The sequence below is a fragment of the Batrachochytrium dendrobatidis genome (genome assembly GCF_000203795.2).
Source record: "Batrachochytrium dendrobatidis JAM81 unplaced genomic scaffold BATDEscaffold_7, whole genome shotgun sequence".
Classification (NCBI taxonomy): domain Eukaryota; kingdom Fungi; phylum Chytridiomycota; class Chytridiomycetes; order Rhizophydiales; genus Batrachochytrium; species Batrachochytrium dendrobatidis.
The window spans coordinates 379310-405304 of NW_006281105.1; the positions used below are offsets into that span (position 1 = coordinate 379310).

The following is a 25995-nucleotide window of genomic DNA, read 5'->3' on the forward strand; positions in this document are numbered from 1 at the left end:
AAAAACAAAAAAAAAAAAAGAAAAAAAGAGTAGAATATCAGATTTGCTCACCTTTGCACTGAATCCACAACCAATCGCACAGATTACAAGCAAAGTTTGGCCAAATCAAAATAGCTCAAATTTACAACTGAAACCAAAATGGTATACAATCGCATTGATGTAGAGTTGAACACTATCTTGCAGTGATTGACTGTTGGTTTGGAATAAACAATGCTGAATATTGGATGTAGTTTTGTACTGGACATTGACTGTTGACTCAATATACATTATGAATTATTATAAACAGTGTCAGTGATATGATGCTCACAAACTATGATTTTGAACTGAAATAGTCTTGAATCAGCGTTTGTCGTTTCTGTTGTATTCTGAATCACGGATACGATTGCGATCTAGTTCAACAACAATCATGACACATGTCAGTAATGCAGCTGTTTATCACACACCAACACTGTTATTTAGGGGTCTATTTACATCAATATGGCTGCAAGTTGTCGTTACATCACGTATTCTGGACATGGTTTTAGTATTGCACATCCAGTTCCATCACATTGTTGCTGACCCATTATTGTAATACTGTATGTCACCATAATCACAACCACAATCATGAGCATGTGGTTTCACGTATAATATTACAACCACGCATGTCGTTAGTTGAATCATCACTACTAGTGTATACTACAATACATGTATGTTGACATGTGTTGTACCAATTTGATTACATTGCTACAATGTGGCATGCTCCAACCTGTTTAAATGACTGTTGTGCAACATATTGATATGGTACACATGACTATTGTTGGTATTGGTGTTGCATGTGTCAATACGACATGTCAAGCAATATCATATCAACACAATACACACATGCATGTCAGCATCATCAATGTGTACAACTATGCAATATATAATCAACTGTATCGTATTGTATTGGAAATACAAGTGTCAATGTAAAATATGATACCATGTCAACCAAGACTGTGTACAATAATCAGATATAATGCATGTAGATCCAATTTTATTGCAAATTAAACCAGAATGACAATTGAATCGGTTGAAACCAATCCAGATTGACATTCAAATCAATGGTTCGCGATCTTCACTTTCGGGTCGTTTAAAGTGTGATTTTAATCCACTCATAAGCTTGGAAACCCTTTTCCGTTTATTGGAGGGAGCTTTCTGTCTAGAGGATCCAGATCCAGATGGTCTACTTGATGATGGTTGCGACTCTTGATGTTGTTGACCACTAGAGCTTCCACCAGGAATCTTACTGTATTCTAATGATAATTCGCCAAGGTACTCTACAACGGAAGGGTGCTTGTTGATAAGATCAATTTGCTGTTCAAATAATTCATAATTCGAAGATTCTCCGAAAATGAGATCCACGAGCTTTATTTCGGTGAAAGCTATTGCAGCTTTAAGATCATCATACCTGAGCCGACACTCGCGGTAGCTTTTTCCAATATCCTCAAGTTTGGATTCTTGGATTTCAAGATCAATCTTAGTCTCCTGAATTTCACCATCATATTCTGGACTGCCGCCGTTTTTTTGAGATTTACGTTTCAAAAAATAAAGCTTTGCTTCCAAGTCCGTTACCAGCATAAGCTGGCCATCATATTCAGATTTTAACGGCCAATATATTTTTTCTTGCTGATTAAGATCATGCTTTTCCTTCTTGTATTTTTCGAGCAATTCCTTGATGCTATCTGGAAGTGCATCAAGAGCACCTAAGCCTATACCGTTTGGATTAGGAGTTGACGAGGTGCTAGCTTCAGTACTTGTAGTTTCACTGGGAATGACGGTTGAAGTGCTAGTTTCAACATCTGTACTTTCACTGGGTTTAATTGGATTGGCAATAGTAACCGAGCATGCAAGCAGGATCGATGACAATACAGCAACTGCAAGTTTCATTCTATTGGTTTGGTTGAGCAAGTTGTAATGACATTCAACAGTTCAAGTTTTGGATTGTATTTATATTCGTTATCGAGTGGCGATAGTATTAAAAGCATATCCCTTGAATGACCGTCCTAAGGGTTAGTGTTGTCAGGGTTGAATGGTGATTTGTTATCAATGCCAAACTTTGAAGAGTCTTCCTTTATATGATATCCGCAATGTTGGTTGAGCTGATATCTGACCATACATTCGAATATCATATGGTTGATTAAAAGCTTCACTCTGAAAAGGGTTAGGGTTAAGAAATGAGTATAAACCAAAACTGAAATGAGTTGACACTCGGCTATTAGTTGGTCATCAATATTGCTGTGATATTATATGCTTGTTAAAATAGCAAGTGATTGGCATGATTCAACGTACAAGTAGTGTATAATGAGCATCGGATGATACTGTTTTACTTGAACAAGAGTGCTAAATCCGTTGGGATAATTGTAATTTAGTCGTCTATTTCTGTACTACATTTTACACCCTCATTGTTACACAACATCAAATGTCTGCAAAAAACAGCTGGAAATGGAATGCGTTTGTAGGAATAGAAAACATCATACACAAGATGACAGCAGTATTGCGTACATACAAATCAAGGTATGATATCATGATTGTCAACGGATTGATTGAAAACAACTTCATATCCAACTTGCCCATCAACAACCAACAACTCTGCAAGATCCTTCTTGCCAATATCACAGTATCTGGATGGAAATACGTAACCGATCCAAACTGCTGTCAATCAATACTGTCATTCAACACTACAAGGCTGACATTGACTAGTTGTTTGACATCTCATTATCTCCAAAGAAAAACGGAATCCAGACCAGATTCGCTTGTAATGTCAACAACAACTGACTGTTTGTTGCTACATCAAGACTCGTCAGTACAGACCCACAAAATACAATGTAAAAGGTATCAGGCAACCAGATACAAATGAACTGTTTGTCTGCAATATGCTGCATCATATTGGAATGGGTCCTGAAACTCGTTGTATCATTGCATCTCACAGCACCAAAACAGTCTACATTGCTATCAAGTATTGCCATGTGGTGCTATTGTCCGAGTTGACAAGGATACAGCAAACAATACCCAACTTTGATTGGATTTGATATTTCGTATCCTGTGTATATGCGATTGTGCTGTCAACTCATCAAACTGCGGTCAAGTCGATGATAAAGCAATGATTGTCGACTTTTGTATCCAAAAACAGTCAAAAGATTACATTAAAACAGACATTATGGACAAACTCTACAAAGAAAATGGTAAATTCCATTATTCTGGGTTGATGCAAATCGCAGTCAAAACAACAAACGCTGTAAACATGGATACGATGAACAAGTCGTTGTAGGAATGTAATGTAATGCAAGTTGCTGGAGAGTATTGAACAAGCCGGATTGGAGATTGATGGATTGGTTTAAAATGGGGTAACAGACTGATATTTGAAACGATTTACAACGATATGTCCATGATCTTGAAGCAACAGTTGCAGTTCTAATGGAATATTTTGTTGGTAGCATTCATTTTTAAATGTAGGCATATTGGTATCCAGCAACAATGGAAAATGTGTAATATTACAACTGTAATGTCTGGACAACTGACTGTCTGAATAACAGTAACTATTTCCAGTGATGCTGATTTGTAAACACTCGAATTATTCAACAACACTCTATCAATGCATTTGCAAGAGTCATTGGACGTATCTGTTGTTTGAATGTTGATTCTCATACATTCAGAAGTGGAAGTTATGAAGCTTATTTCCATGCAGACACGATCAATGTATTACTTTCTGTTGGATAGGCTGTATCATCTGTCATCAATTCAGACACACTTGTCAGTCCTGTTCCGTATACAATGAGTCACATATGGACACCAATGCAACAATCAAGAATCAATTGTCATTTACAAGTCCGAATTGCCAACCAACAATCGTACTAATGGACCAACGGACCAATGCCAAAACACCTGCACATCAGACAGTTTATTGGACATGACTTGATTGTTCTTGAAAACTGATTGAAAACTGCTTGATGACTCGAGTAATCCAATCACACATTGCTGGCAATTAAATGTAACTATACAATGTGTCATGTATACATTGGATACCATCAGTTTATCAGTGACTATCTGGTGTTTGTTTATGCATGATTACTTGGACTACTATTTGCAATCAATGCAATCACTGGTGTCAATGACTGATAACAATGAAACCAAACGATTGACCACATCAGATTATACACGTTCATTCTGGAATGCAACTTTGCATCGATATCGTAAATATCAACCAGAATCCGAGCCAAACGAGTCAAACGAGTGTCGCAAGCTTGCATTCATTTGAAAATACTCAATATCAGGCTAAAGTTGCATGTGAAATGGTCATTTGTACAAGGTTAAACAACCTCGACATTTACAATCAATGTGATGTTGGAACAGAGCTGCTATTTCCGAATTTAAAAGTCCAAATCGTACACATTGTTATCAAGTCTAATCCACACCCTTCATGTCATACCATGTCATGCTTGATAGTTTCATACACTGCTGCAAGAGTTGTATTGTGTGTATTTCGAGTATTTCCATCACTCCATCATATGTCGCATGTGTTGGCATGTCAAGTGTGATATCGGGTCAAAACAGTCGATTGGCATAGTAATCCATCAACATTCGAGTCGTTTGGTCAACCAAACAGTTGTATCATGCAGTAATATCAATAGACTGCGATTGTAGCATGTCATTCATCAGATATTGTTGAAACCATTACAAAACCTGTTTGGACCAAATCAAACTGTGACGAATACCGCATACTCGGATCATCATCAACTAAACCAGGAATACACGCTTGATAATATTTGCGGTTGATGATTGAGCCTGATTCATGGTTAATTCGTCGAGTGTTTGCAATGTGTTGTTATAACCAGTCATATACCATTTGGTGTTGTTAGCTTGTGGTTTGGTGATGGTTTGATTGCAAGTGATTCCTGGACACAACACATTGCAAACCAAGCAACTTGACTACTTGAACGACTCAAATGACTCGATACTAACCGGAATTCAATACAATTGTTGAATAGCCCGTGTAATATCAGATCTAGTCAAGCCAACAGTCAAGTCAACAAACACGACATTTGATACAACTATATACAGAAAAAATGCGTTGGATTCATTTGTGATTGTATACTCATCAATCTTGAATGACAGTGTTTGTGCAGTTTTGGATATAGGTTGTATGAATATTGCAACAAACATGTAGTATTATAGTATGACTGACATATACTACTATTGGATCAAACAACATAACAGTCCAATATAATGTTAAATATATATGTGCATAGAATGGTCACCAAACCTGATCGGTTGTGTATCAATCATAAACAACTACCAATTAGCAACAAGTGACATTTGTATACATTGACAGAATCACTACAGACAACACCAACAATTACAAGATCATGTGCAATATATCAAGAATTGTGATATGGTTTCAATAAACCAACAACAACTGAACAAATGACATTGCAATGATTATTCATAGAACAAGGCAATCAAACGACAACGACAGTGTTAGCGACGATTATATTGGACAATATTCATGATTCAAATATTGACAGTCAAACATTGGTTAACCAACAGTTGTACGATTATACAACTGACCCGTGTATTGACAAATGGTCAACCTCGATCCGGTCATAGTTGAAACGGTGTATCACAGGACTTGAAAGTTGACACAGTATTGTTGTGGTGTAATATTAGCAACTACACACAACTTGACATGAATGACAATGTTGATGTCAAAACTGTCAATGTATTACAATGTATTGGTCAACAGTGACTGCAATCAATGACAATATTGCAGTCAATTCAATCCAATTGTTGATTGGAACAATGATTATCCACTTGTCAGATTCAGCATGTAAATGCATGTTTTGTAACACATTTACCAATCCAACAATCAAACTCAATCTGAACATTGAATATTAAAATGTAATCAATTGTCGAGTTGAATTGACACTCGATTTGACAATACAATTGTTTAATTTGATTGTAATTTCATACAAAAATGCTCGACTTGGTATCGTGTGCGGATTCCTGCATCGCGGCTTGTTCAAAGGATGCTGAGAAACACTGAAACGCATTTTTGAAAAGAATTGTTTTATTGCAAGGATTGCTTATTCAATTAGTGAATACAATGCAGTGGGTCATTACATTGTTACTCTCGACTGTAACTAGCGTTACTATTAGTTCTGCTACTCCTCATAAATCCACTGAATCTATCTCGCAGCAGTTTGGATTCACTTCTGCAGGTGATAAGCCCCAGGCTTATAGCAAGGACAAATGGAGCCAACACAAGGCTATTAATGCTTTTGAAAGCCTATTGACCAAGGACAGTATCAGAGATACTCTCAAGTAAGGCTTTGTTATGTATTTCTTATCATATATAGATCAAAGATCTTGATGACTTTCAAGATTCAGTCTACCAAACGTTAGCCATCTTAAACTGCATACTAATATGTTAATCTTGCAGACATTTGACTGGAAAAACACATGTTGCCGGCAGTGATGGTGATAATCAGTTTGCTACTTACATCAAGGAGAGATGGGAAGCTGCTGGTCTTCCCATGACCCATATCGATTCGTACTATCCATTGCTCAACTACCCCATCTCTCGCTCGCTTACTTTATTGGAGCCATTTCGATACGATGCAGTGCTGAGAGAACCAGCTATTGCCGAGGACACTACAAGTGGGGATCCAGATGCTGTTCCTACCTTTCTAGGCTACTCTCCTTCTGGAAACGTCACTGCAGGTACAGTTTTTGAGTGTTGAATGTGCACGCTGTATTTACAGGCTGCTCACTCATTGCCATGTTTGCAAATCGATACTATTACTCGTTTAGAGCTAGTGTATGCCAATTTTGGTGGTATAGAAGACTTTGCTATGCTAGCTAAAAACGGCATTGATGTCAAGGGGAAAATTGTTTTGGTCAGATATGGTGGTGCGTTTCGTGGTTTAAAGGTTCGAGCTGCTGAGCTCTCTGGAGCTGCTGCTGTTTTGATCTTTTCGGATCCTGCCCAGGATGGTTACAAAATGGGTGCTACGTATCCTGGTACGCTATTGAATTTGCCTGTTTCATTTTTAAATTTAATCGAGGCATAATGGGTTTGGATTCGATTGTCTAATGGAATGAACGATTGAATGTGTTGATCAACATAAGACGGACCGTGGAGACCACCTCATGGTGTACAAAGAGGTTCTATCCAGTATCCAACATTTTACCCTGGTGACCCACTTACGCCTTTTATTGCTGCGACAAAAGATGCTCCTCGTATTCCAATTGAGGAAGCACCCATTCCCAAGATTCCTGCAATTCCAATTAGCTACGCTGATGCTGCCCCTGTAAGTAATTTCAGTTCAAGGCTATCAATTAGAATCAGATATGGACCAAAAATCAACTAAACAAATTACTACTGATGCATTCAGTTTTTGAAAGCTCTTGTCGGTCACGGAATTCTTGCCAGAACCTTATCTCTCAATTGGCAAGGAGGTCTTGACATGGATTATTGGACAGGGTAATAAGCAGACTGATTTTATCCACCTATAATGCTGTTTAATGTATGACAAGTGTATAGTATTTGATAGTGTTAATACTACTTTTTTACTATTAGACCTGCTGCAAAAGTAAATATGTATGTCAACAATGATTTCAAAATCAAACCTATTTGGAATGTTTTGTCCATCATTGAGGGTAAACACGAACCCGACCAAGCCATTATTCTTGGCGGACATAGTGATGCATGGTGAGTCGAGTCATTTTAGAAATCTACACATGGTTTGATTTACAAGCATGAACCCATGAACATTTTTGATTGCATTTAATCGATAGGGTATATGGCTCAGTTGATCCATCTTCATCCAATTCCGTGATTGTTGAAACTGGTGTTGCACTTGGTAAAATGTACAAGTCTGGCTGGCGACCCGATCGCACCATCATTCTTGCAAGCTGGGATGGTGAAGAATACGGTTTATTAGGCTCTACCGAATGGGTTGAGGTATAGTTGGCAGTAACTAATGGTTGCTTTTTCAAATTATGCTGCAAACAGAATTGCCAACAGCATATAACTTTTGTAATGCATGTGTTAGGATCATGTCGAAGTACTAAATAGAACTGCGATCGCGTACATTAATCTTGATATGGGTGCTTATGGACCACACTTTCATGCTGCTGCTAGTCCTTCTCTCGCTAATCTTATCCGTGATGTAACCAAGGGCGTAAAAGATCCCAACTCGGGAAAAAGTGTTTACAAGTTGGTATGAGAATTCAAGTAAACAATGCAGAAATGCCACTGCTATACGGGCTCTAATCTGTAATGAAATGCATTGAAATTTTAGTGGAATCAAGAAGCTGGAGTGGATACACCTCAAGGTCGTGTTCCACGTATTAGCCCACTTGGATTTGGATCTGATTATGTTGCATTTTTGCAATTTGTTGGTGTTGCTGCTATGGATATTAAATTTGAAGGCGACTATGGTGTGTATCACTCCAACTATGATAGTTTTCATTGGATGGAAAAGGTAAAGTGATGCTTTTATCATGGTAGTGAACATTCACAAAGTGAACTTGAGTGTACAATGTACTAACACTTGATTTAGTTTGGAGATCCCACTTGGGAATATCACAAGACACTTGCTAGTATTGTTGGTCGCATTGTTCTTTCGCTTGCACACGATGAAATTCTTCCATTTGACTATGCCCCTTATAGTTATGAGTTGACTCGATATGCTACAGATGTAAGCACTGCGCTCCAGACTGCTGAATTTCCTATCGAATGGGCAAGTAGTTTGCACGAAGCCATCCAACTTTTTTCAAAAGCAGTAAATAAGTTGAACAAGGCTATTGACGGATTGTCTGATATTGAAACCAAGACGAATGCTGAGCAAATGGATGAGCCCAAGCTTGTTGTTCAAGGAAACGACAACAACGAAATAATGATGATTACATCTTTTGATGCAGACTTGTCAGCATCCAAGAAACACAAAAAACGACCCAATGCCAAGAAGCTTAACAAGATTCTTGGATTTGGGGAGCGCGCCTTTATCAATAAGGATGGCATTCCTGGTCGACCATGGTACAAACATGTTGTTTATGCACCAGGAGAGTGGTCTGGATATGGTGCAGAGATGTTTCCTGCAATTCATGAAGCCATTCGTGCGCATAATGAAACTCGAGTGCTAAATGCGATCGCAGTTGCTTCGCATCAAATTCAACAAGCTGCAGAGATGCTTTCTCCTTGATTGGTTGTGCATGTATACGAGGATTTTTGAATAGCAGCCAGTTTTTTGAAACTCGACTGTAGATTACTGCCAATAAAAAAACAGATAGTCAAGTATTGAGGGGTGTTGGAGTGGAATCCCGAAGCGATTCAGACTTTACCCATTCTTTTCCAAGCTTACTTATAACCATGGCAGCAACTACACTTGTTTCCCGTTTATCCAAAGCCATCAAACTTCGAATATATCAGTATGAGCTGACTGTTGGCCTATACATGCTAGAACCATGGGAGAAGACTGCATTCAGTTGAGTTTTAATGGGGTTGAAGGCTATCTTGACAACATGCTTGAACCGTACCAACTAGTGTTTGAAGTGATGCTGGTAGCATTTTAAAACAAACGATATCAAGATGCTAACACCACAGGCTTTATCTTGACTGGTTGAATGAATGAAATTGAATAACAGACTCGTTGGTGCTACTATTCATAGCCTTCTTCTTTTACACATGTTACAAATGCCTTCCACTGTATGCGGCAGACTTGGTTACCAAGTCACACTACTATCTCGTATAAACAGTTTTTCAACTGGTTCATCTTTAGTATTAGCAAAGCGAGAAGCTCAACTGGAATTTATGAATTCATAATCAATAAACTTGACATTCGTTTCTTAGTCTAATGACACTTGGATAAGAGTCAAATGGTTGTATTCTAAAAGCAATAATAGGCATCTAATGATCACTATTCTGGATTGCAGTTTACCAGAAAGTAGTTTTCTTCAATGGCTTTGGTGACAAACTGTTGCTTTCATCAAACTCCACTTCAATACAACTCTCCTAATCGACATCTGGCAGCAGCACGTTCAACCCTTTCATTGCTGAGCCTCTTCGTAGCCCTTGAATTCCCTTTACTCGACTTTAAATTCTTTTTTCCTCCCAAAAAACCAACCGTTTACTGCATTTTATTCTTGAATTCAGAATGCCAGACTTCAAGGAACACTCACTGTCAGTGCTTAAGCCAGTCCCAGCTAATCGTAGACCAAGTGTTCCGTCCTCTCCTATGATATCTCCTGCTGCTGGAATCCCTCTTTCACCATACAGCAAGCAGCAGCTGTCACAATTCGACTTGAATGACTATCACAAACTATCCCTCCCTCCGAGTATTGCCACTCATCCAACTTCTCCTATCCTCAGTAGCAATGGCAATGCACTAGACACTCAGTGTAATTTGCTTATGCAGCATCCTGATTCAAACATTGACATTTGTCTATCTGTCCCCGCCTATGAGATCGAGATTGATCACAATGATTTAATGGCCGGTGTCGCTACCGTTATTGACTCGGTATTTCCTGAGTGGCAGGTTGATCAGGATGTTAGACTTGTTCAGTGCACCAATGGAATCACCAATAAACTTGTGAAATGTACTCATATTCCAACTGGGAACAGCGTGCTTGTACGTACATATGGTCGTGGATCCAGTGTCTTGATTGATCGTGGACAGGAGCTGGTGGTAAGTGCCGCATATTTATATCTGTAGTTTGAACATTCCACGAGACTGTAGACGGTTACTTTATTAAGCATTCTTGTAGCTTCTCTCTGTTTTTGTTATGGTCCGATTTAATATTGAGTCGAGGCATCTATGTATCGACTAAATTTGGCTTTATATTAACGTGCCATTTATTTTTTGTATTATCAATTTTAATTTATAGAATATGCTAGTACTTTCACGTAGAGATATGTGTCCTCCATTATACGCTCGCTTCACCAATGGTATCGTGTATGGCTTTACTGAAGGAGAGGTGTTTACTGTTTCTGGTATGTGTTTTCATGACTTGTGCAAATGCTTTGTACAGTATTGATCTTTTTTGACTATTTGAAGCTTATATTTTACACATTCCTTGATGATTACGATTGGGCATTTGAACAACTATTTAGATATGTCTGATCGTCACAAATCTCAAGAGGTTGCTAAACACCTGGCAATATGGCACAATGTGACACTTCCAATCGATCGAGTTCCAAGACTTTTTCATACACTATGGAGATGGATTGATGCTATTCCTCAGACATACTCCAACTCTGCCAAGGCAGAAAAATTTAGATCTTCTGGGGTTACGCTTGATTATCTCAGATCTGACCTCTTAATTCTTCAAAAGCATCTTGAATCACTAAATAATCCCGTCGTTTTCTGTCACTGCGATCTTCTCTCTGGCAACATCATATACTCTCCTACACGCGACTGTGTGAGCTTCATTGACTATGAATATGGATGCTACTCTTACCGCGGCTTTGACATTGCCAATCATTTCTGTGAATGGGCTGGTTTTGACTGCGACTGGTCACTCTATCCAACTGAGCAACAGCAGAAAGCATGGCTTTCTACATACTGGGCACAATCTTTTTATATTGCTTCTTTGAATAATACTCTCCCAATCAATATCTCTAATGACTCTACAACCACCACAGGAGCAAAATTTACGTTTCAGCAATCAAAAAATGTCAAGGCTCCGACAGAAGAACAACTCAATGCATTATATAAAGAGACGCTAAAGTTTTCTCTTGCTGCTCATTTTTTTTGGGCAGTATGGGCACTCATACAAGCTGAAGTCAGCGATTTAGACTTTGACTACCTGGACTATGCCATGTTACGACTGAATGAATACAACCGCCGGAAAGAGAAATGGCTGGCGTTATAATTATATACAAATGAATTGAATTGGATGTTCAACTGTTGAGTTTATTTTAATCTATCAATCTAAAGCTTTGTTTTGCTTTTCGGTACAATCTGGTTTGACTTGAAATGACATCCTTTTCTTTCTCTGCGACTGTCTCGATGGCTACATCAGTATTTGTTGAAGATTCTGTATTAAAAGTTTTATCAATAATTGTGTCCTTGTCCAATACAGAATGAACAGTTTGGGCAGGTGAATGTTGAGCCAATGGATACGGCCTATTGCCTTTACTACCGCTACTATCCACGATCACAACTGATTGAAACTTTATAGATGCCGTCCGAGGTGCAGAAATTGGAGTGGTTGCCATGCTATTCAGCGCATTAGACTGATGGTCATTCGAGTTCAAACTTTCATCTAGATTAAGCCAGTCCAACAAAGCATTTCTCTCATCTGTATTCGCAAGTTTGTCCGCTTGTTTTCCTCCATAAAGAAATCGCTCGTTTTTGGTAGCAGCTGCCCACATCTCGCCCAATCCTACTACATGCAATGCATCAACAATCACCACAACAGTGTCATTGGCATTGGATTGAGTGGAACGATCATCAAGCTTTAAAGTCAACCCATAAACAATCCGACGTAACTGCTCCACCATCACGGCGTTGGGTAAAACAATACTCCAATACATCTCATCAGTATAAAACCTGCCCCAGATGTTTGCTCTCATATCCATCTCTCGAATCGACATGGACTGCCATTTGGGATGTGTGATTGGGAAATGACCCCCAAATGCTGCATAGGAAAGCAGAGTGTATAAACACTGAAAAGCAACAGATACTGATCTAGGTTGATAATCAGTAAGATTGGCTAGTTTGTGAAACGAGTGAGCATTGGCTACCATTGTATGATCTGCATCCACGTTTGATGCCAAAAGATCCGTCACGCTATAAAGAAGTCGGATTTTGGTGTGAGTTGGAGCAAGTGCAAGAATATGATCAATTGTTGGTCTGTAGCGTTTCTTTGCTTTGACTGCTTGCTCAAGAGTGAGATGGGATGAAGCTGAAGTGGTCATGGGTAAATAAAGTGGTCGTTGCGATCTAAACCCAATCGACTGTGGAGCAATGCAAACTGTTGATGGTTTAAGCTGATTCATGACACAACTGATACGATTCATATCTTCTGGGTTGGGTGTGCCGTGAACTCCGACTAGATGCACTTTGATCCGTGAGTGGTTGTGTACAAGTGGTTTAAATAGAGCAATATGTGTCCACTCTTGATCTGCCAAAGTTGATGATTGACGCACCCAAGTTGGCAGTCTGTTATAATCCTGCAACATCCTTGATGAAATATTTACATGTGTCATCCGACTACAGTGCCTTTCTACTAATCTCACAGTCCATGGATGCATTGCTAATGTTTTGTTGAAATGCAGGAAACTTGATTCTCAATTTCAATCTTTATCCAAATTATATTATTTGCCCAATTGCACAAATTCACAAATTTCATTTTGGTCTCAAACACCATTATTCCTACCATCGAAAGCATATTCATTGTAAGATATGGCAGAGAATTGGATCAATGAAAGCCCTTGGTCAGATGCAGCTCTTCCTCAAAAGGCATTGCAATCCTTTTCACATGCATCCATCGACCCATCTGTTCTTGAAACTGCACCAAACCACACTTTAGACACTACTCCACGGATCTTTTCACCCGATACATTACTTTTAGGTGGTAACGCGACGGACAATAGCTCGCATAACGAACATGAAGTATTAATCAGGTACTCGTATCATTTGAAAGTATTTTAAAACAGTATCAAATAGATGGAACTTGTATCAAACACGTTTGACTCATTCGCTTGATTCAATCCATATTCCAATACAATGCATTCTATTATAATTAGTCAAGCCATATCTCTACAAGAACTAGTATTTGGTAGGCATGACACGTATTTTAGACTATTCTGTTAGGCCCGTTGTTTTATATACATGTGTTGATACTTGGCCTCATTTATCTGCTAATTTTAAATGATGTTTGGTTTTAGGAGCAATTCAAAAGGTTGAAAATGGGCGGATGGAGCATAAAAAGATCAAGGCGGAAAATCAGATGTTGGTCGAGTATATCAATAATATGATGTCAGCCACTAGTTCTACTCCACCAGCAAAAAAAGCATAATCAGCTTATATCTTGAATTCAGCAACTTAATCTTTAACATTTGAAATGACTGATCTAAATGAAACAGCAAAAATTAACTTCAAAATAGATTGAAAATATATACATTTATTACTAGACGATAAAACAAACGGCTGTTGAAATTATGGCTGGTCAATCTCCATCTTTTCTTCTAAAGTGCAATCATTTTAAAATAAATATCTGAGCATTTGCTATATTGATAATATCCATGTCTGCATTATAATACAAGATACAAGCAATACTTTGTGCATTTCGAATCAGTCATTGAGTTTACCTGGTAACTTATCATATGGTAGATCCCGCACGTTTATTTTTTGCAGCCCCGTATGAATATATATATGTGCATATACGACTGGAAGGCCAGCAGAAAGTGTGCTAATAACAGGCGGTAGTATTATTTTGGGAAATGGATAGGTTGGAAAATGAATTTGTGCTAGTCGAATCTTCTCAAGACTGCAAAGAGTTTCTTGATCCCAAGGAACCAAGTGATTCCAAGTATACGTCTTTATCAAATCATGAATTTTGGGTGCCTGGAATGTAATAAATTGATCGTTTTGTAAACAAGTTCGAAGTGTACACTGATTCATCACCATATATCCCTATATATTGTAAATTCATACAAAATGCACGAGTATAGTTGATACCATGTTAACTTTACATGACCAATCAATCGAATCAACAAAAAATCCTCACAAGTCTCATACCTTGACTTGCTGTGCGGTTATTCGATTCAGAAAATGCACAACCCAATCCAGATTTTGCTGCGAAATCAAATCATACCCCAATACCATACTCTGTAGATATGTACTAGTGGATGAGTATAAAATTTGGATCTGGTCTTCAGCCAATGTACATCCAGAAATATTGATATGCACTAATCTCTCAGCACAACACAGCGCTACCCAGTTGAGAAACATTGTAGAATGGTAAACCCAAGTAGATGTTCTATCGCGTCGAGAAGGATCAGATATCAATGGAACACAGTCGACACGAGATACCGAGATGCTACACAGATGAGGACAGTTGCGAACAACACGTATGCAGCAATCAACACTCACATTGGTACATCCTGATGCATCAAAATATTGAAGATTTGAACACGTGTTGGAAATATCATAGATGGGTTCATAAGTAATGAGCGGAAGTTTGCGCAAGGCAATGTAAACGAGATTCGGCCCGCTTGCTTCAATTGCCATGCAAATGACTTTGTTGGTCGCCTGCGGACAGTCTGATACAGTCAAGTGAGTAATATTATGCAGACGGCGTAAGATCTGAATCAAGTCTGTGGAATATACATGTATTTTTGTAAAGTTGATACTTGTAATAAGCTGAGATAGATTTCCAGTATGCGGAAATGACCAGAATCTGGTTATGGGTACATGGGATGACGCAATGAAATATTTGAGCAGACTAGCCAGAGGAATTTTGGAGCTGGCGTCTAATGGAACGACGGATTTCAACTTTTCCAGAGAAATAGGATAGAGTTGAGGCAACTCTAATGGAATGCGAGACCCCCTTGATTGATTGGGTGAAAATGCACAAAGCTTGTATGCTGAAGAGGTATTTGATTGTGGGCATATCGACAATTCCAGCCCAGTTTGATCAATGTACTTGGATTCGACATGACAGAACTGAAATGGTTTTTTGGTCAAGGGCAATAATTTGATATTGCATATCCCACATCTACTCAAAATGCCACCAAAAGCTTGCAATACATCTTCCCACATCTGACCCATCATCACTGACATGCCAAAACACTGACCAGTTGTAGCATAATATTTGACAGCACAAACTGCAAACCGCATGACAGTCCATGCCCACGACGTATTATGGTGCCGCAGCGATGGGTCAAGAACTCGGCGGAGATTATGACACAACCATGCTCCTTTCAAGCCTTGTTTGTTGGTTAGTTGAACACACTGATACAGACTTGGGGTGGCCAAATATGACCAACACCGACAAACACGCGCAGCAGTCGACAAACTGCGTGGCTCAAGATAGCACAATACTTTAGAAATTATCTCTGGAAGAAGAAGAGCGTTAATATGGGATGAAGCAGGATGGTCTTGTAAACTAGATGGATGTGTTGGCTGGTCATGCTCTATAGTAATACAAATTGCCTTAATGTCAGTATAACCTTACTATTGCATGTCTTCCATATCTGCAGACTCGATTAAGCAATATTGCTCCTACTTTCACCATTCATACTATCGATACAGCCAGTGAATTCATCGCGCTCATGTAAAGCTAGTTCCTGGTGGTGAGAAGTCAAGGCTGGTTCACAACGTCTGCTCAGTTCATTGTTGCTAAACAGCAAGCAATGCGGGGACCTATGGACAGTCTCGGATATATTGGATCGAGGTTTTGATTGATGGACTGAAAGGTTGGAATTGATGTAGGACCACTGAATACTTTGACGATGGATTCTGTCAAGTACTACAGATATAAACAGCAGAGGCAATTCAATAATATGCTCGATAGTACGCCAGGTGCTTGAGTATTCCATCTTATTCATGAGTAATATGTTTTCTCTACTTGCTTACCCTCGTTGGGTAAACTAGTCTTATTCTCTAGTTTTAAAAGGTAGTCCAGTTTGGAATACCAAAAGATAATTTTGAAAATCGATGGTCCAGGTACGTGTTTCAAAGCCAAGTCGACAAAATAAGTGCTTGATAAATTGTTGCGTTGCGAATATTTCTCAACATCGATAAAGCGCAGTTGGCCAAAAATACAATGCTTTATTTATTTGATGGGAATTTCACAAGCGCTTCTGATTTTTGGAAACCTAGCCGACTAGTCCAGTCCATTTGTCGACTTATTTGAAAAGACTTGCATCAATCTGCAGCATCATTGCTTGATGTTTAGATGTCAACAGCGCTAATTCAAGCCATAGAACAATCCCGACACTATTGATAAAATGATCTTGACAATGTTAAACATATCAAGAGCAGATGTGCACATCACTTCATGTTTAAAGTGGGTCTAACATTGAACCCGATATATCTGAATAATGCCAATTGTTTAGATATATGAAATGCTTTTACAAGATCGAGCTACAGTCGCATTCATGTGGAATAGAACATTATCCTACATTGACCGTTTCTACTTTGCTTTGGAATAAACAATGACCAGATACTTGTTGCACTTTCCTACCACAAACTAATTGCTTTGACAGTTTTAGTTCTTTCTCAATGTTTGGAATCTTACACCATACAAAACCGTTTTTATTAAACTATCAGGTTTATGAACAGTATAAAACTAGCTTGCAATACTGCTGCTTGAATGGTTGACAAGCCAAAACACAATACTGTCCTGTAATTTGGTGCAAAGCATTATCTCACGAGACTGACTGTTTATCATGCATTCTGACACCCTTATTTATAACCGTATTCACGTGAATACGGTTATAATAGCGGACATCAAAATCGCAGATTCATAGTTTTGTATGGACTCGGCATAACAATTTGAAAATCAACAGGCTTTGCATTTATTCTCATCCCAACTCCGTACCCATGAATGATTGTAGACAACATACGAGGATGTGACAACTGGCAGTATATAGTAATAATGGTAAACAGTTACATTGCCGAGTTCTAATACAGAGTTCAACTCTTGATAAATCACAACCAATTGATTAATGCTTATGATAGCAATTATTGCATTGACCAATCTTGAACGCATGTGCAACATAGTCATTGCATCCACAGAGCCCACACATTGAGGCGGTTCCAGCAGAAGCAATGTCTGAATGAGATGCAGATCGGAGAGGCTTGGACTGGTCGCGAACCCCCGGAGGAAGTGCCTGAGATACCTTGCTTGCCATCGAGTATGCATTTATGGCTTGTGCAGGGGTAATATATTGTTGATTGGATTGAACAGAGCCAAATGAGTTGAGTGACTGAGATTGAGCCATACGGGAATTAAATCCTGTGCTTGCTGAAGATGCGGACATGTTGTTAGCAGCAGCGACAGACATGGCTACGTTGGAACTGCCATTAGAATTGGAAAGTGAAACAGGCAACATGGTGCTTGAAGGAACTCGACTGATGGGTTTTAAAGCATTGGGCGTCGAAGGAATCACTCTGATCAGATTGATTAGTGGTAAGCCAATAAAATGCATTTCAGGTTCATACCAAACATGGCCGATTGAACTCGACAGCACAATACCATTAAACGATCACTTACTCGCAATAATTGCTCGGAAATATGCCTGAGCGGCCTGATCCATCAGCCATTTCACCCCTCCACCAGCCTTCGTCAATTTCGGCTAGCACAGTAACAATATCACCAACACGAACTAAATCAAGCCACAAGTAAAAGTATAAATACAAGGCATGTTCATCTACATAACCCATCAAAAATTACAACTACTCACTCGTTAATTCTCCAGAATTCTCAGCGTCAAAGTCGAATGAAACCTTGACACGCTTCATCTGGGGTCTGACAATACTGGCTGGTCGAGAGCTACGGCTTGTAGTGCCTGGCAGTACTGACATGCTAGCAACACCAGCAACAAGTATTGATTCAGGCTCAGCCTGTTTAGTCATTCCGGGAAGTTGAAAACCGCCAGTTGGACCAGCTTTCCGTTCAGAATCGGTGTTGGTACTGGAATTACTACGAACGCTGGCTTGACGCATATGTACAGCTAAACTAGGAGTAGTTCTTATTTGACGAGGAATACTATTAAATATAATGCATCAATGTTAAATCTAGCACATCATAAACATTATATTGATTTAAACAATTATGCGCCATCACATATTTAAATGCATACTCGGAAAGTGATTCTTTGAGATCCGCCAACAGTTGTGTTGTTTTTTGATGATACGCTAGTTCTGCATCAATCATTGTAAGAACATCTTGAAGGTCATTTGCCTATTCAAAATACAAAAGACAAAATTCGTTGAGCAACAGAAAATACGTTTCAGTTTGTTACAAGTAGCTTGGTTTAAAGCTATCAAAAACAAGTAAACGCACAGATCCCTACCGAATCAGTATTCAGCTCAATCATTTTTTCAGTGAGTAAAGTAAGTGTTTCTTCGTACTTTGTCTGACACGCACGAGTCTCTTCTTCGAGCTCTGGGCTCTCTTTTTTGGTTTTGTGCACCTTGTTGAGTTTAGCGTCAAAGTCCAAGCGACGATTCTCAAGCTTCTTATGCAAATGATAATATTCTTTGACGTTGTCCAAAGTTGATGTAAGACTGCTCAAGATCCCATCTCTGATTTCGTTTGACTGTATATAAAACCAATGATCAAAGTATTTGATGCAAGATTGCGTGAGTTGGTTCAAATGCTAGAAATGAAAAATAAAATCATAAAAACTTACAAGTTGCAACTCTTCCGAGGCAATAAGATCATGAACTTGCCCAGATTTAAGCAAAGCCTGACCTGTATATATTGCACTATAGTTGAGTAATCTAAACTATAGCTACAGTTGATACAATCTCTCCAGTTGAAAATGAAACTTGGCAGCAAACTACCATGCAGAATAAAAGGCTATTTACCGTATATTGAATTTTGTGGAAGAAATGTGCCAAACAAAATCATGGAATTTCCTAGTGCTTGAATTGGAGACCGTTGGATTTTTTCCTCTACAAGAAGACTGGGTCGTTTAACTGTAAATAACATGATCGCATTGTTAAAATGACACTAATGAATATTTAAAGTCCCAGATGTAATATACAATCCATTTCTTTGGTACGTACTCATGGTTTTGTACCAGAGGTCAAGACTACTGTGGAATCGTTCAATGCATGCTTTACGTTCGCCTGTATCAGTTTCCAAGCGCTTAAACTCATCGCTCGTTTCTACAAAAAATATCATCAAGAACATGTCAATCAAGGCAAATCCCAAGTGAACTCATAGTAAAAAGTATAAATATACCTGTGCGCTGAGTGTTTCCTAGTTTTTCGCCTAGATTAAACCCAAAATTGTCATGATTGAAAAAACGTTAGTATATTACAAGCAGACATACAACCTGTACATGGAGACGCATAAACATTTTTAAACTTTACCAGTCCACTAATGGGGGAAACGTTCAATAAACCCATTGTAATTCAGCAAATTAAATTAGATGAAATACAAGATTGTCGAGTCGAAATGAAACCCAAGTGTTAAAACAATACAAAAATTATTAGTAGATGAACACGATGATTGATAATAAAATGTGGTGGTGTCCTGGATATCTAGATGATGGAGCATCTTGGACTACAGCTGTTGAAAATCTGGAGAATCATAATGGGTTTTCAAGTCAGACCAAACAGTGCAATCTACACCCTCAAATGAACGACAATACTAGGTTTCTTCCAACTAGCGGGATAATCAAACCAGATCAACCACTACGTAGTAAAAAGTCGCTTATCAATCAAACGGTTGCAGTATAAACTGTATTCAATGAGGGATGTTGGAGCTGATATAGAATCGGTGATGGATTCAAAACAATGGTAATCTGGTTGCTACTTTCATGTATCAAGTAGACAATCCCATTACTATTTGTTTGCTTGGGTAGGAAGAAAAGTCTATAGTTTAATGTGTAGATATGGCTATATATAGAATATACAGCTGCATTCGGGATCCCAGAGTCAATAAATCAGCAGCCGCAACCATCAAGCCATTTATGCTGAAATGATTTCCGCAAAAGCATGCGTTTGATATAATATCATTGCACTAGCAGTAACATCAGAGTCTGCATATATATGTAGACATTCACTAAAAACCATCACCAGACTAGCCACTTGCCTGCTTGAACTGCCCAAACTTCTTGCCAATAAGTGACATGTTGAGGGAAGCGCGAAATGCTAAACGGTGCGGAATCCAAAGCGAGCTTTTGAGGCGGCAGTCCGCACTATTGAATTCACTGTCATTCTCTCTGCAGCAACAAGACTTTGTATGGCTGGCATTACTGCCACGGAAATATAAATCCAATTGTTCATGACGCTCTGATCCTGCGGTAATTTAAAGTAATCGCTCTTGATTGGGAGTTTGCTCTACCCTTCAAAACTGGCTTGGAATCATACAAGTTGGCCGTATTCACGTAAAATGAAACACCAAGTGTCAATACATAATGGACAGCCAGTCCCATGAAATGATTGTACAATTTACTAAACAAACTTGTATTCTCTAAACGTTTTAGTTTACTGGTCCTTTTTTTGGGATTGACATGAAAACAACTGCACTACCAAGATATGCAATATCTGTTTTCTTGAACTAGAGCGCGAATATGCGAGTTTAGAATACAAGATGAGTTTGTAGAGTTCCAAACTCCAAAACAGTCGAATTCAATGTCAAAGTTATAATGAATCCGGTTTCAAACTTGAAGATCTTACAATACATGGCTATGCCAAAAAAGGATCATTTCAGTTTAAAACTAAAGTTTGATTGTGTAAACATCATATGGACGCTGTGTTTAGAGGAATTGAGAATATTTATTGAAACAGTCGAGTTCTAGTAGAAGACGCAACGAATATTTAACCATTTTTATTCCAAAGCAATCTGCAATACAAAAGTTTCATTTTACGTGAATATTGATAAATCACGATGAGCGCTCACACTAAACGTACAGAATTAGCTCTGCCAGCATGTATTGCATCTGATGAGGAATGGACTCATCATCTTTCAAAACAGGGTCTAAGAGGTAGGCCATTAACTTTATTATTCACAATAAAAACCCTAGTTTAAAGCATGTTTTTGACAAAGTACTAGGCTGTAGTTTTGAATTATATACTAACATCTTTTGGCTGAATGCAATGGCTTGCAATATATCTGACTTGATATGAAATGTCACTGCTATTGAACCCACTTATCAATAACCATGCCACTGCTCCTTTTGGATGATAATGTTGCTGGTCTTGTCCGTTTTAGTCTTTGATGTATATGGTAAGCTTATTTGAAAATCAGATGTTTATAGGAATAGACTGTAGTTTAGACGTCAAGTAGTTTCATCCGTCTAAATCTATACACAGACTATACTCTTACTAACCATTCCTGAAATACCATCAATGTAATCCAACCATTTCTGTATCGCTCATTGTATAGCCAAATGGGCTGGTTCCTGTGAACCAATGCAAAACATCTTCAAACGGCTCAAAGTAGAGCATGGTGAAGATGTGTGTTTTGTTCAGGTAATTTAAATACCAAATCTGTTATTGCATTGACATGGATGTTGCTTGATATGGGTTTGAAGTACGCTATTCAACCTCAAACATAACTCGATTCTGGATGAATTAGGCTCAGTCAGATCATATTGAAGCCTTGAAAAATCTCCGTGGCAAATCATGCCCTACATTCCTGTTTTTCTTTGTAGGTGTGCTATGCTACTCAGTACAGATATCGCTGCATTTACCCTTGACTAGTTTATTGAAAACTATTGTTACTACAAACTGCTTAATTACTATATAGGATGGAACTCTTGTAAAGATGGTAAAAGGCGCGAATGCCCCATTGATTGAAAAAACAATCAAGGAGCAACTGGATATGGAAAAGGCAGGACACCCGCATCATCATGTAAGATTGTTTTGATTAGTTTGTTATAGCTGTATTCAAGTAAAATAGGACACTATGGTAGTGGTTGCTTCAGAATAGACAGTAGATAAACAGTCGTTGCGCTTTTCTACTACAAATTGAATATGAATAGATTGTTTTTGATGACATGGGTGCACAAATCTTGGCTGGTCCATTACAAGATGGTGCGACCTGCAATGCAGCGGAAAATCATGATAGTACGGCTGCTGCTACTGATATAAATCAGGAACATCATCCTAATGTGAAAACAACTTTACGCCAACACGAAACTGGTAGTGGTGAATTATCGGCCACGTCCAACACATCAGATTCGCCTGGTTTGGAGGAAACACTTGCATTGATCAAGCCAGACGCCATGTCTCCTGGTGTGCTGGACCAGATTATAGATATTATTCGACTCAATCGATTTGAAATTGTAAACAGAAAAAAGGTTTGGATGACCGAGGCCAATGTTAGAGAATTTTATGCTTCTCATGTGGAAAAATCATTTTTTCCATCGCTGGTTTCATATCTATCCAGGTAAGCTACTTTCTATGGCTGTTTACTACCGCTCAGACCAAAATTAATTTAGAATATGGCTGTCATTCATTAAAATGATACAGAATCTATGAGTTGGAGCTATTACTAATTGTAGTCCACAACTTTATTTCAATCATTTGTATATTACTGTATTAATAGTGCACCAACTCTTGCACTTATCTTGAAAAAAGAAAACGCTGTTTCTGCTTGGAGAGAGCTTATGGGCCCAGCATCGGCAATTCGTGCCAAAGAAGAAGCACCTAGATCGTAAGTTTTTCAAAATCAAGGTCATGACTTTGTTTTCATGGTATCTAATCTATAGATACGTATATAATATGTAGTATTCGAGCCAAGTTTGGAACCGATTCGCGCCTCAATGCAGTATTTGGTTCCGACTCTGTTGAAACGGCCAAACATGAAATTGATTTGTTATTTGGACCCAACGCAGCATTAACTACAATGTCTTTTGATGAGGCTGCTATTTCAGGAGCACCAGCCAACCCTCAAAAAACTCTACTTTTTATCAAACCTGATGCCATGTCTACTAGCACTGTCGATGGAATCATTGAACGCATAATTTGCTGTGGATTCCAAGTTTTGAAGCGCGAGGAAGTCACATTAACAGTAGATATGGCTAATGAGATCTTTTATTACTTGAAAGAGCGTACATTCTTTGATGATTATATTGCTCATATGACTAGGTACTATATTTAAATATGGTTGTATTTTTGTAATCAGAGGCATTGCTTTACCTGCAGTTGCTTGATCCCCAATATTAACAAAGCATATTTATATATTTGAATCGACGATTAGTGATTCTGTGATTGCGCTGGTACTCAAGGGCGATGGTGTGATTGATGGCATGCAGCAAATCATTGGTCCAGATGATCCCATAGAAGCAAAAGAAAGATTTCCAATGAGTATTCGTGCTCTTTATGGTACTGATGTGGTTAAAAATGCTGTGTATAGTTCTGTAACGCCAGAAGAAGCGCTTCATGATATCCATCTCATTTTCCCACACGTACTGAAGCGTACTGGTTCAAGTATTTTTTCATCTCGCCCTGGAACTGCATTTGCATCACAGTCTGCAAGTAGAACTCAATCACAAGCTCAACTTCATGCTCGTCTTGAAAGAACACTGGCACTTATCAAGCCCGATGTGTACCCACTACATAAAGATGCGATTTTGGCCCGTATGAAATCTGAAGGGTTTACTATTATTTGCGAATCAGAGATGCGCTTTACGATTGAAAAGGCACAAGATTTTTACAAAGAGCATGAAGGAAAATCATTCTATGTCGAGCTTACCATGTGGATGAGTAGTGCTCCTATTTTTGCTGTTGTACTGGAAAAATCCAACGGCATCGGGTTGTGGCGAGAATTGGCTGGGCCCACCAACTCAATCAAAGCCAAAGAAATATCACCCAATTCAATACGTGCTTTGTTTGGTAAAGATGGATCTCATAATGCTGTGCATGGATCAGATTCTCCTGCATCTGCCGAGCGTGAAATCGGTATTGTGTTTGGTGAAACTGTCAGTCCATATCCCGACCCGCTTGAAAACACTCTGGCACTCATTAAGCCTGATGTATATCCTGCTAAGCGCGACGATATTATGAACAAAATCCATGAAAGTGGATTTGATGTCATCAAAGAATCTGAAGTGCATTTCACAATTGAAAAAGCACGCGAATTTTATATTGAGCATGATGGAAGGCCATTTTACGAAACTCTAGTGAACTGGATGAGTAGCTCTCCAATTTATGCCATTGTACTTTCTGGAAGTGGAGCGATCAAGAAATGGCGAACTCTTGCCGGCCCAACCAATTCTGAAAAGGCAAGAGAAAGCGACCCAACCAGCATTCGTGCATTGTATGGCAAAGATGGGTCAGAGAATGCTGTGCATGGTTCCGATTCACCTGCTAGTGCATATAGAGAGATTCAGCTTGTCTTTGGTGAGGAATTTGCAAAGTCGATCGAATTAAATCCACAGCCTAGTCATACTGCAGGGGCTTTCCATTTACAAAAAACGGGTTCCAAGAAAGATTTAAAAGAAAGCAATACGGCCAAATCGATCGTTTCATCTACTCATAACATCGCTGAGCCACTTTCTCATGAATCTGCTCAAGTTGAGTTGAAACACAATGAAGAGTTGGCAGACAATGAGTCCAAGCAACACGACACATCAATACATCACGAAAAAGGTCAGCCAAATGAGCAGTCAGAAAATCACGAGTCTCATAAAGATCATGAAGCTGCTGAAAAGGTGTCGAGTCAATCCGAATTGCAAAGTGTTTCAGAAGCAGAAGTGCAAAAAATACAAGAGCATAGTAAAATGGCTGATCAATCTTCCAATATTGCTCAGCCACCACTCCAACCGCATCCACCAACCGAAGCACCTTTATCTACAGGCGGATCGCGACCCAATCTCGATTCAGCTCGACACGCTTCAAAATCCAACTTGGGTCACCAGCCCTCAATGCCATCCATTACAGCTGAAAACAAATCCAGTTTGGCAAAAGATAGTCCTAAATTTGGTAGTGTGAAAAGTGTGTCCAATCTTGGTTCCAAATCTACTGGAAGCAAAGCCAATGTTTCTGGTAGAAAAGCAAGTATTACTGGTAGTCATCCCGGTAGCGCAAGTAGTAATGTCAGTGTATCAGCCAGTAAGACTAAGCTAAATGGTAGCAAGTCAAAAATTGGTAAAAGTACTTCCAGTGAATTAAACAAATCTACCAAAGCAAGCCTTGTTGCTAAATCTCATAATACAATTGAACCCTCACCTCCTAAATCCAAGCCTGGATCACAAGCCAATTTACATACTACTGAGAGTTCTGCGCCTTGAATAAACTATTTCATTATTTGAGATCAATACATGAACATGAAGATATTAGTTAG

At 38.8% G+C, this 25995-nt stretch overlaps 7 protein-coding genes across 7 annotated transcripts; 4 read left to right on the forward strand and 3 right to left on the reverse strand.

Moving 5' to 3' along the window:
• Positions 1–1071: 1071 nt before the first annotated feature.
• Positions 1072–1905, reverse strand: BATDEDRAFT_89311 (uncharacterized protein; the record flags this gene model as incomplete). Its single annotated transcript, XM_006679653.1, has 1 exon — positions 1072–1905. One exon carries the CDS (start codon positions 1903–1905, stop codon positions 1072–1074), a length of 834 nt encoding a protein of 277 aa, XP_006679716.1.
• A 4547-nt stretch (positions 1906–6452) lies between these two features.
• Positions 6453–9221, forward strand: BATDEDRAFT_11902 (uncharacterized protein; the record flags this gene model as incomplete). The annotated part of the gene is made up of 9 exons (XM_006679287.1): positions 6453–6735; positions 6826–7035; positions 7144–7325; positions 7410–7498; positions 7595–7726; positions 7813–7978; positions 8070–8223; positions 8338–8501; positions 8580–9221. Coding segments are annotated over 9 exons (2022 nt in total), but the record flags the coding sequence as incomplete, so codon positions are not given.
• A 913-nt stretch (positions 9222–10134) lies between these two features.
• On the forward strand, positions 10135–13244 carry BATDEDRAFT_89060 (uncharacterized protein). The gene is made up of 3 exons (XM_006679573.1): positions 10135–10703; positions 10903–11008; positions 11129–13244. Exons 1-3 carry the CDS (start codon positions 10173–10175, stop codon positions 11887–11889), a joined length of 1398 nt encoding a protein of 465 aa, XP_006679636.1. The 5' UTR covers positions 10135–10172; the 3' UTR covers positions 11890–13244.
• A 180-nt stretch (positions 13245–13424) lies between these two features.
• BATDEDRAFT_89397 (uncharacterized protein) lies at positions 13425–14040 on the forward strand (the record flags this gene model as incomplete). Its single annotated transcript, XM_006679574.1, has 3 exons — positions 13425–13645; positions 13769–13800; positions 13910–14040. The coding sequence occupies 3 exons, from the start codon at positions 13425–13427 to the stop codon at positions 14038–14040; spliced, it is 384 nt and encodes a 127-aa protein (XP_006679637.1).
• Positions 14041–14220: 180 nt separating this feature from the next.
• On the reverse strand, positions 14221–16865 carry BATDEDRAFT_25369 (uncharacterized protein; the record flags this gene model as incomplete). Its single annotated transcript, XM_006679373.1, has 6 exons — positions 14221–14249; positions 14333–14657; positions 14763–16159; positions 16252–16494; positions 16602–16794; positions 16821–16865. The coding sequence occupies 6 exons, from the start codon at positions 16863–16865 to the stop codon at positions 14221–14223; spliced, it is 2232 nt and encodes a 743-aa protein (XP_006679436.1).
• A 659-nt stretch (positions 16866–17524) lies between these two features.
• On the reverse strand, positions 17525–20108 carry BATDEDRAFT_35211 (uncharacterized protein; the record flags this gene model as incomplete). Its single annotated transcript, XM_006679476.1, has 10 exons — positions 17525–18140; positions 18244–18355; positions 18434–18738; positions 18833–18933; positions 19046–19291; positions 19385–19446; positions 19563–19673; positions 19764–19865; positions 19942–19971; positions 20033–20108. The coding sequence occupies 10 exons, from the start codon at positions 20106–20108 to the stop codon at positions 17693–17695; spliced, it is 1593 nt and encodes a 530-aa protein (XP_006679539.1). The 3' UTR covers positions 17525–17692.
• A 1475-nt stretch (positions 20109–21583) lies between these two features.
• On the forward strand, positions 21584–25967 carry BATDEDRAFT_35212 (uncharacterized protein). The gene is made up of 9 exons (XM_006679477.1): positions 21584–21691; positions 21919–21933; positions 22093–22178; positions 22285–22356; positions 22456–22560; positions 22691–23097; positions 23257–23364; positions 23439–23798; positions 23911–25967. The coding sequence occupies exons 1-9, from the start codon at positions 21595–21597 to the stop codon at positions 25940–25942; spliced, it is 3282 nt and encodes a 1093-aa protein (XP_006679540.1). The 5' UTR covers positions 21584–21594; the 3' UTR covers positions 25943–25967.
• Positions 25968–25995: the final 28 nt, after the last annotated feature.

Coding starts and splice junctions, on each gene's coding strand:
- BATDEDRAFT_89060 (XM_006679573.1), top strand. CDS start 10,173: ATGCCAGACTTCAAGGAACACTCACTGTCAGTGCTTAAGCCAGTCCCA. Junction 10,704..10,902: donor ATCGTGGACAGGAGCTGGTG/GTAAGTGCCGCA, acceptor TTTAATTTATAG/AATATGCTAGTACTTTCACG. Junction 11,009..11,128: donor AGAGGTGTTTACTGTTTCTG/GTATGTGTTTTC, acceptor ACAACTATTTAG/ATATGTCTGATCGTCACAAA.
- BATDEDRAFT_35212 (XM_006679477.1), top strand. CDS start 21,595: ATGAGCGCTCACACTAAACGTACAGAATTAGCTCTGCCAGCATGTATT. Junction 22,357..22,455: donor CTACATTCCTGTTTTTCTTT/GTAGGTGTGCTA, acceptor ATTACTATATAG/GATGGAACTCTTGTAAAGAT. Junction 23,799..23,910: donor TATATTGCTCATATGACTAG/GTACTATATTTA, acceptor ATCGACGATTAG/TGATTCTGTGATTGCGCTGG.